The 11,310-nt window shown below is 35.5% G+C and overlaps 1 protein-coding gene across 1 annotated transcript in view; it reads right to left on the minus strand.

Annotated features, from left to right (window-relative positions):
* The window catches only part of LOC128643658 (rho GTPase-activating protein 29-like), a gene marked incomplete at both ends in the record, with an annotated part of 28,665 nt that extends 22,730 nt beyond the window's left edge, over positions 1 to 5,935 (minus strand). Inside the window, 2 exons of the mRNA XM_053696485.1 lie at positions 3,215 to 3,287; positions 5,839 to 5,935. Coding sequence (XP_053552460.1) covers positions 3,215 to 3,287; positions 5,839 to 5,935 — 170 coding nt within the window. The remainder of the gene's footprint in view (positions 1 to 3,214; positions 3,288 to 5,838) is intronic.
* Between the last annotated feature and the right edge of the window lie 5,375 nt (positions 5,936 to 11,310).

Consider the following 11,310-nt stretch of genomic DNA (forward strand, 5'->3'; position numbering starts at 1 on the left):
GAAGGTTCCAGCAACAAATATGATTACCGTGGATGTGAATGGCTAGAAATTGAATTGTTGCTGTAGTTTGCAGTGTGCAAGTTACCTCATAAACAGTGAGTGAACTTGCACACTACAAACTACAGCAACAATTCAATTTCTAACCATTCACATCCACGGTAATCACATATTTGTTGCTGGAACATTCTTCATAACGGTTATAACAAGTTAAAGACTTCCTGTCAGTGTAGCCGATATCAAAACAGTTGTCAAACAACAAATGTAAACGATAAACGAACCTGACCGAAACCACTGGGCACACCGGTGTTCTAAAATAAGTTGTCATCTATTCTGCCTTAAACTGCTGTTTGTAGGAGGTTGGGCCTCTAGCGCATGAGCAGTGAGCGCCACAAACCTCCAGCAGCTGTTTACACGTCACCGGAAGTGACGAGGTTGTCACATTCCTATGGTAGACAACTTAATTTAAGACACCGGCATCTAAACTTACATTCTTGCTTTTCAAATAAAGATACCAAGAGAATGAAGAACATTTGCTAATAGGAGTAAATTAGAAAGTTGCTTACAATTGCATGTTCTATCTGAATCACAAAAGAAAAAAAACTGGGTTCAGTGTCCCTTTAAAGGAGAAACCTTTTTTAATTTTTATAGTACATAGTCCCTTTAAACTCGCAGATCCAAATCTGTTACATAGTCCTACAGTCCAGAAAATAGATTTTTTTATTTATTTTTCTCCAGAAAAAAACCTCAGCATGAAGTAAAATATTTATAACCTGGAATTTTTAAAACACACTGTCAATTCATATACTCATAGTTTATTTAAGGGTGATTTCCTGGACCGATAACTTGCAACAAAGTTCAGTTTGAGTTCCATTTATTCTCCTCCCAAATTTGTTTCGGGAAAAATTGATAATCTGTCCCTGACATTTCCCAAAGGCGGAAAATCAATGTCTGAGCATTCCATTGCGGCTAGGAAACTGCATAATGACACCATGACGTAAAGTCACAAAGAGCAAACACCCTTGTTACGAAAAACTGAAGTCACCAGCAAAGTGACATAGAAGGGAATGAACTCACTAGCAGCTTAGATGTATCTACACACCCAATACAGAGAACAATATACATTTGAGTGTTCGTTATAATTTATAAGAGATCTAATATAGAAGATTAATAAAAAAAAATGATAAATAATGTATGTATGTATGTATGTATGTATATATATATATATATATATATATATATATATATATATATATATATATATATATATATATATATATATATATATATATATATATATATATATATTCCCCACTCTCTTTTTACTCTATCATGGAGACATAACATATGATTAATTTTATTTATATATACTGTGTATATATATATATATATATATATATATATATATATATATATATATATATATATATATATATATTTATATATATAAATAATGGAACACGTTTTGTTACACAAATCTTTTAATGTGAATTCTGTAATAAAAATTTAAAAGCAAAAAAAAAAAAAAAAGCCCTATGCACACATCTGCCAATCACTAAACCTGCACTGCACAAAAATGACTCGGGAGAGAACCTGATGTAACTTGGAGTATTACCCCTTTGTATGGGTTAAATACGTCATTTGCAATGAGAGCATTTTATTATTAGACTAGAATTAATTTATTACTCATATCAGTTATTACCACAAATTAAACATTGTGCTTTGTCCCACACTTCTACAAATGCTGCAAACTACCTATACCAGCATTTGCAGGGTGCACAATATACCTCCCAGGGGGCTTAACACAAATATTTTATAAAGCAAAACTTGTTTAATGTCCTTTTAACCAGCTTTATTCACAACCAACACAAGATCTCTCTCAACATCCTTTATACCAACCTTTATGTAGTTCTCCCCTCAATAAAGGGACAATGAGGCAGCAATAACACTGCTCATTTAGGAACAATTTTTATCTTTAACCCTTTCAGGCTAGAGGCGGCAACTGTCCTAGCAAACAAAAGTAAAAACAGGAAGTCCTGATTGTCACAGCGATCATGTGACTCAAAAAAAGGTTGCTGATTGGCTCCTGGGGGACTGCCTGTGTTGCACATCCCCCAATCAGCAAAAGCTAGGACGTTCTATGTCGTCATAAAGGCGTTAAAGCCCAGTACTTTTAGGACGGCATGGAATGTCCTAAAAGCTTCTAGGGGTTAAAGGAACATGAAACACAATTTTTTGTTCTTTCTTTCATGAATCGGATAGAACATACAATTTTAAACAACTTTCCAACTTACTTCTATTATCTACTTTGATTAGTTCTCTAGGTATAATTTGCTGAAAAGGATACCTAGATAGGCTTGGGGGCTGGGAGCAATCTGCTGATTGGTAGTTGCACATATTTGTCTATTTTCATTGGATTACTGATGTGTTCAGCTAGCTCCCAGAAGTGCATTCCTGCTTCTTCAATAAAAAATACCAAGACAATGAAGCTAAATTGATCATAGAAGTAAATTGAAAAGTTGTTGTGTTTTTTTAAATGTATGTTCTGTCTGAATATGATTTTTTTAACCCTTTTTGAACAATTTTTTAAATAACTTTTTTTTTTTTTTTTTTTAGACCCCCAAGACTTACACTGTTGGAAAGGTTAGGCGATTACCTTTCCAATAATGGGTCTTGTCTGTAGCTGCATTGATGCCTGATATACAGGCTTCTAAGCAGCATGCCCCCTGCTCCTATACTTAACATTGTTAAGTATAAATAAAGTTGATCGGTGACGTCATCACGTTATTGAGCGTGACATCACCACACAAAACGGGAAGCCCCAGCAATGTCTGTCACTCTATAGGGACAATCGCCGGGGAAGGAGTGGGTGGGAGCCCCCAGATCTCCCTAAAGTTGGGAGAGTGCTAGTGACGACTCTGAGCCATTATTAGCACCAGAGTGGGAAACTCTGTGACGGTTCAGAGCCGTCATTAGCACTCAAAGGGTTAAATAAGGCTTGTTCATTAATATGCACATGCTAACACCAAACAAGTCTACCAAACTGCCAATCCCAGTATAACCTGACTGCTTCAGTAGGATTTCTAAAGTCTATCTTGACATTGTTTTGCAAAACTCTTCCCCATACCAAGAAAACCATGAAAAAAAACTACAAAACAAATACAAAAATAGACTCTACAAATAGAAAACAGACTTCCGTAAAGGGTCAAATACCTACCCGACTTCTACGCGATACGTGAATTCCCAATGATGAACCATTGTCTACATCTCCCATAAGGAAGTCTGACACACTGCAGAGAAAATAAACAATAAGAATCAACCAGATGATTGTTAAAAACAAATAACAGTATTTTATCTACAAAGTACAACACCCCCATAAAAACAATACTAATGTTCTATTTAAAGGGACGGTATACAGCGATTTTCATATACCTGCTATAAAGAAGAATACAGGAGGGCGGCAAACTGAAGTTTAAAGAGGCATTAAACACGAAATAAATGCTAGATAGAATGATGCATTCAAAGAAAAGATTACTCTGAGAATAATATGTAGACGTATTTTTTTAAAGTTTCATTAGCTGTTCAAATATTGACAAAATAAGTGTAAAGTTTTAGTGTCTATAAAACAATGGAAGCTGCTATGTTGTAACTTAGGTTACCGTCTCAGCTGTGGTCAATTAGAGACAGTTATAAATAGGTCACTAGAGTGTGCAGCCAATGGCTGTTTGGAATATAACAGTGTTCTGAGCTTCCATTTCTAACTGGAATTGAAAAGCAAACCATTTCCGAGTGGAATTACAGGAAAGGGGACAAAATAAATAATGAAAGTATATTGCAGACTTTTTTTATATACATATGATTTATCATTTTATATCACTATCTCAAAGAATTTAATGTCCATTTAAATAAGCAAATATTTTCTGACCAGCTTAAAAATTTATTTCAGAGTAAATGCTGTTCCATTGTCTTTGTATTATGCACTTGTTGATTATGCAATTCTGCTATATTTAATGGTCCTATATTTAAAGGGACACTAAACCCAATTTTTTTCTTTTGTGATTCAGACAGAGCATGCAATTTTAAGCAACTTTCTAATTTACTGCTATTATCAAATGTTCTTAATTCTCTTGGTATCTTTATTTGAAATGCAAGAATGTAAGTTTAAATGCCAGCCCATTTTTGGTGAATAACCTGGGTTATTCTTGCTGATTAGTGGATAAATTCATCCATCAATAAAAAAGTGCTGTCCAGAGTCCTGAACCCAAAAAGAAGCTTAGATGCCTTCTTTTTCAAATAAAGATAGCAAGGGAACGAAGAAAAATTGATAATAGGAGTAAATTAGAAAGTTGCTTAAAATTGCATGCTCTATCTGAATCACAAAAGAAAAATTTTGGGTTCAGTGTCCCTTTAAGTGACTTGCATGATATTTGATAGACCAGGAGTAAGCAAGCTGAAATGATACTACAGGAAAGTAGAACACTGCAAAAGTAAGTTGTTTTTGTTTGTTTTTCCTCATTTCAATTTCACACTTCAGGGTCATAATCCTGCAATGAGAACGCTGAGCAAACCATAGTTTACATAGAGCAGATCCATTGTACAATGAATAGTTCCACTTGAATGAATGACGAAGGAGACCACCTCTACATTGCAAGTGTTCGATAGGAAACTTATGGGGTTAAATTATCAGCTACTCAAAACAATAAATTCAGCACTCAAAGTGCATAAAAGATTAAAAAGGTCTTGCAGGATGAAAGTGTCCAAATACGGTATCCTTAAAAAATAAATTAATCCAAATACTCCCTCAGTGCCTTGAACAACAAAATCAGATGCCTCTGACTTAGTGAAACATTTAAAAGGGACTTAAAACAGATTGAGATCTGTGCATATCCTAAAAATGGCTAATTAATTAAAAATAGATTGCATACAAAAATTGTTTAAAAATTGCTGGCAAGTATTTTAAAATAATTAAAAACAAAAAGCAAAAATACTTCAATAGTCATGCTGTCTGGAGCAGTCTACTCCACCCCTCTTATCAGTGTTTAGACACAGGCATTGTATTTCAACTGAGTTCACAGCTTCTAGGCATGCTCCAGTAAATACTCACTGTGCACTTTTGCATTCTACCAAAGCCACAATAGACATAGCTATTTTATCATTTTTTCTTCATTCTCTTGTTATCTTTATTTGAAAAAGCAGGAATCTAAGCTAAGGAGCCAGCCCATTTTTTGTTCAGCACCCTGGATAGCGCTTGCTGATTGGTGGCTAAATGTACCAATCAGCAAGCGCAACCAAGGCGCCGAATCAAAAATGGGCCGGCTCCTTAGCTTAGATTCCTGCTTTTTCAATTAAAGATAGCAAGAGAATATAGAAAAATTGATATTAGTAAATTAAAAATTTGCTCAAAATTGCATGCTCTATCTGAATCATGAAATAAAAAAATTGGGTTTAGCATCCCTTTAAAATTTAGCCGGGTGGTCAGTAAAATCAGCCAGGTGGTGTGCCCATTAAATTGGTCCACAGGAGATCAAGGATTTATGGATAGCTATCGTGCAAATTCTGTCATTCACAACACATGACACAATACAAAAAAAATAGATGATGGCGCTAGGCTAGCTCACGGTTTGAAAGTGTATTTTAAATTTAAGAGCCCACAAGAACAGTGAGGAGTGTTTGTAAATGTCACATAAGGAACAACTCAAAACGTCGTAAGCCAGACATAACATTTTATGAGTCATGGCTTCGGGCACTTATCAGTCCCTGGGCTAGTATACAATACATCAGTCATCAGTCTATAGAGAGAGGTCTTCTAGCCTGTTAACAAATCCTTTCACACTTACTTACACGTTACCAAAGGTGAAGGCTAAAGTGTCAATGGATGAAAAGATTTCACCAAAATTCTCCCGTCGGTTCTCTTCATTAATGCTTTTGAAGTTTACAGCTAGAAAAAAAGAAAGACAACATTTAATTGGGTCTAGAAAATCTCTAGCAACAGGTTACATGATTTGTCAGTTTAGCAGAAATGGTTAAAATTATGTGGTGTTGTATTCATAGTTCAACAACTGTAAACAACAAGAAAAGTTTAGCAATGTGCACACAAAAAAAGAAGGTACAATGTACTTAGGTGAGCTGCCAATATGAGTTCATTGTATTCAAAGCAGCTGCAAGAATGAGCTAAACTCTCTAACACCCCTCATTGGGAGGATAATTTCTGCTGTTGCCTCTTCTTTACGTAGCTTTTATATAGAATTATGCAGTTCTCACATTTTCAGTAGAGATGGTGGTTTCATAAGACAAAAAATCTATTTTAAATGGCAAAACAAAGGTAAAGGAGCTATTTGTGATTTCTAAACAATCTAATACTCAAGCAATGCACATTTACAGACTAGTGCTGCTGCTGTTTTTTTGACAAGCCATATTGTGCTGCAATACAAAGCAGGAGCTGCTTTACTCTATATTATCAATATTATTTATAATATTTATGTAACTTTTAAACAGTGTAAAAATAAAAATGCAACGTGTAAAGCTTCTGTTTTCTATCGTGCAAGCTGCCACAAAGTGCAAGGTAGAGCTGTCAAAAAGCAAGCAACATCACGGCTTTGTAAATATTCACGGCTTCTGTTGCAGGATGCTCCAAGATGGCAGCCCCTGTGCGAAGAGGCGGAGCTTCACTAACAACACTACTTGTAAGGGGTTAAAATTAGAGAAAAGTTTTGAGAGCTGCAGGCACAAGAGTAAGAACAAAACCCTGCTAATGTAATTGCACATAACAGTTTAAAGGGACAGTAAAATCAAAAGTAAACGTTCATAATTCAGATAGCGAATACAAAAAAACAAACAAAAAAAAACACTTTTTAATTTACTTATATTACCAAATTTGCTTTGTTCTTTTGGTAGCCTTTGATGAAGAGTACAACTGGGTAGGCTGAGAGGAGCTTAGGAGTGTGCACATGTATTTAGCGCTCTATGGCAGCAGTATACCACGTGCACACTCAAACTTACTTAGGGCACCAAGAGAACTAAAACATTGACAATGAAAGTCAATTGGTAAGTTTATTAATGTGATGGTAAATTAATACCAACTGCTCAACATATTTTAGAAGCTTTTAACTAGCACATCGATATGCTTTTATAATATTAAAAACATCTATTTACTGAATAATTTAATTTTTATTACAGTAACATTACACTGTTATATTCAGCCTCTCTAAATTTTTCCAAGGTACTGCTTTGATTCATTTTAGCCAATCATCTGCTCAGCTCACCATGCGCCCATGTTAAAAAGGGCCTGCACGCTCCCGTGCTCTGAACTCACCAATTGCGATACAATGCGCATGCGCAACTCTTACGCTACTTGCGCATTTCAAAATGAGAATCCTCCGTTTCGGTTTCATTACAGATTGCATCTGATGTAAGTAAAAGATGTAAGTAAAAGTTGCGCATGCACATTGCATAGCAATTAGTGAGCTCAGAGCACGGGAGCGTGCAGGTCCTTTTTAACATGGGGTGCATTGTGAGCAGATGATTGGCTAAAACGAATGTCAATCAAAGCAGTACCTTGGAAAAATTTAGAGAGATGCTGAATATAACAGTGTAACGTTACCATAATAAAAATGGAATTATTCAGTAAACAGATGTTTTTAATATTATAAAAGCATATTGATGTGCTAGTTAAGGTGAAAGCTTCTAAAATAGGTTGAGCAGTTGGTATGAATTTACCATCACTTTAAAATTGCTTGTATAAATCATGGAAGTTTAATTCTGACTTTGCTGTCCCCATTAATGTCTATTTTACTTGAATCACCTATGTTACATAGGGAATACAAACAAGAAACTATGGGGCATTAATACCCGATCCAGGACTGGTATTTTAGGTAACTGTGCTTACTATAAAATGCCTAGGACACGGTAACTATAAAAAAAAAATAATAATAACATTTTATATATACAGCCACACAATGCAAGCTCTCAATCCAAACAAACTGGAAACAAGTGAACTCAATTTCAAAAGATCTATTTAGAAAACACATTTTAAAATCATATAAATATGCGACTTGATTTAAAAATCTACTTTAAAACTGAGTATGTTTAGACTATCACCCTTGATTTCAGCTTTTTAGGACAAGATGTAAATGTCTGCTGTTCTAAGCAATCAAGGTCTAATATGTGGCTGGTATAGAAAATTTGCAGGATTTTGCAGAACACCCAAGTTACAGAATTTGCTTTATGGTCTACTTAAAGAAGTGTGGGAAAGCACAATTCTAACACACATAAACCACTTAAATACCCTTAACCACGTTAGCGGCAACGGTATAAGACTATATATCCAAACACAAAACCATTGTACCTGCTAACAAAATGCTGTTGTCATCATAAAACGATCCAGTGTTGTACAATGCATGATTGACTCAACACATATCAAGTCTTTGTCAAACCCTAAAGCAGTAGGTTTCTTTCATGGCCTGTTAAACAAGTTAAATAAAAATAAATCTTTGTATTTTTAAAGAATGACCTTCAATCTGGCCCCTGATCTTGTAAAACTGACTTATGCCATGGTACAATAGGTTCACTGCATTTTAACTAAACATGTATCATTAACAGGTGACATTTCCTCAAAGCTCAATTGCTCTCAAAGTTGTGGAACAGAACTTTAGAGACCAAAGATTGGCAGATAAAACACAAACCTGGTCCCACCAGTGAATTCACAGAACAAAGAACACAGCCCACTCCAATAGCAGAAGTTTTAAAGGGACACGAAACCCCAAAAATTGTCTTTCATGAGTCAGGTAGTGAATATAATTTTTATAAAGCTTACAATTCACTTCTACTATAAAATATGCCTCATTCTCATGTTATTCTTTGTTAAAGAGATATTTAGATAGTGTGCACGTTTGAAGCACTATATGACCGGAAATAGTGCTGCTATCTAGTGCTCTTGCTAACGTTTATATTATTGCAAATACATTAAAGGGACAGTCTATTCAAAAATAAAACTTCAATATTCAGATAGGGCATGTCATTTTAAATAACTGTCCAATTTACTTCAATCCTCAAATTTGTTTACTTTAAAGGGGACAGTCTACACCAGAATTGTTATTTAAAGAGATAGATAATCCCTTTATTACCCATTCCGCAGTTTTGCACAACCAACAGTGTTATATAAATATACTTTTTACCTCTGTGATTATCTTGTATCTAAGCCTCTGCAAACTGCCCCCTTATTTCAGTTCTTTTGACAGACTTGCATTTTAGCCAATCAGAGCTGGCTCACCTGAACCCCACGTGCATGAGCACAGTGTTATCTATATGAAACACATGAACTAACACCCTCTAGTGGTGAAAAACTATCAAAATTCCCTGAGAGAAGAGGCGGCCTTCAAGGGCTTAGAAATTAGCATATGAACCTCCTAGGTTTAGCTTTCAACTAAGAATACCAAGAGAACAAAGCAAAATTGGTGATAAAAGTAAATTGGAAAATTGTTTAAAATTACATTCTCTGTCTGAATTATGAAAGCATATTTTAGACTAGACTGCCCCTTTAAATCGTTTAAAAAAAAACAAAAACAAAAAAAAAACACGCTTTGAGGGAAACTATCTAAATATAGTTTCTATTTAAGATAAATTATAATCTGAAGGTAATAGAGTAGTTTTTGATTTTTTTTTTTTATATATAAATTAATTCCATTAATCCAGTCACAATGTCATTCCCTCCCAGAAGTTTGTCAGATTATTTTGGTAATGTTTCTTGAAGATATCACATATTATTGGTTTTGTATTTCTCAAAACTGTGAATTTGTGTCTGTAGAAATAACTTGCCCCTTCTTCACAGCACAATGTTATACAGTCAACAGAGTTGATAAATAGAACTTAAAGGGACATAGAATTTAAAGGGTTAAATTAAATGTTCACGATTCAGATACAGCATGTAATTTTAAACAACTTTCCAATTTACTTCCATTAAAAAAAATGTGCAGTCTTTTATATTTACAATTTTTGAGTCACCAGATCCTACTGAGCATGTGCAAGAATTCACAGACTATCCGTATATGCATTTGTGATTGGCTGATTGCTATTACATGGTACAAGGGGAGTGGAAATATACATAACTTTGAAATTTGTTATAAAAAAAAACATAATTTATGCTTACCTGATAAATTCCTTTCTCCTGTAGTGTGGTCAGTCCACGGGTCATCATTACTTCTGGGATATTAACTCCTCCCCAACAGGAAGTGCAAGAGGATCACCCAAGCAGAGCTGCTATATAGCTCCTCCCCTCTACGTCACACCCAGTCATTCGACCAAGAACCAACGAGAAAGGAGAAGCTAAAGGGTGCAGTGGTGACTGGAGTATAATTTAAAAATTTAGACCTGCCATAAAAAACAGGGCGGGCCGTGGACTGACCACACTACAGGAGAAAGGAATTTATCAGGTAAGCATAAATTATGTTTTCTCCTGTTAAGTGTGGTCAGTCCACGGGTCATCATTACTTCTGGGATACCAATACCAAAGCTAAAGTACACGGATGACGGGAGGGACAGGCAGGATCTTTTATACGGAAGGAACCACTGCCTGAAGAACCTTTCTCCCAAAAACAGCCTCCGAAGAAGCAAAAGTGTAAAATTTGGAAAAAGTATGAAGACAAGACCAAGTTGCAGCCTTGCAAATCTGTTCAACAGAGGCCTCATTCTTAAAGGCCCAAGTGGAAGCCACAGCTCTAGTAGAATGAGCTGTAATTCTTTCAGGAGGCTGCTGTCCAGCAGTCTCATAAGCTAAACGTATTATGCTACGAAGCCAAAAAGAGAGAGAGGTAGCAGAAGCTTTTTGACCTCTCCTCTGTCCAGAATAAACGACAAACAGGGAAGAAGTTTGTCGAAAATCTTTAGTTGCCTGTAAATAAAATTTCAGGGCACGGACTACATCTAGATTGTGTAGAAGTCGTTCCTTCTTTGAAGGAGGATTAGGACACAATGATGGAACAACAATCTCTTGATTGATATTCCTGTTAGTGACCACCTTAGGTAAGAACCCAGGTTTAGTACGCAGAACTACCTTGTCTGAATGAAAGATCAGATAAGGAGAATCACAATGTAAGGCCGATAACTCAGAGACTCTTCGAGCCGATGAAATAGCCATTAAAAACAGAACTTTCCAAGATAACAATTTGATATCAATGGAATGAAGGGGTTCAAACGGAACACCCTGTAAAACGTTAAGAACTAAGTTTAAACTCCATGGCGGAGCAACAGTTTTAAACACAGGCTTAATCCTGGCCAAAGCCTGACAAAAAGCCTGAACGTCTGGAACTTCTGACAGAC

This window comes from Bombina bombina, unplaced genomic scaffold (assembly GCF_027579735.1).
Source record: "Bombina bombina isolate aBomBom1 unplaced genomic scaffold, aBomBom1.pri scaffold_2293, whole genome shotgun sequence".
Taxonomy (NCBI): Eukaryota; Metazoa; Chordata; class Amphibia; order Anura; family Bombinatoridae; genus Bombina; species Bombina bombina.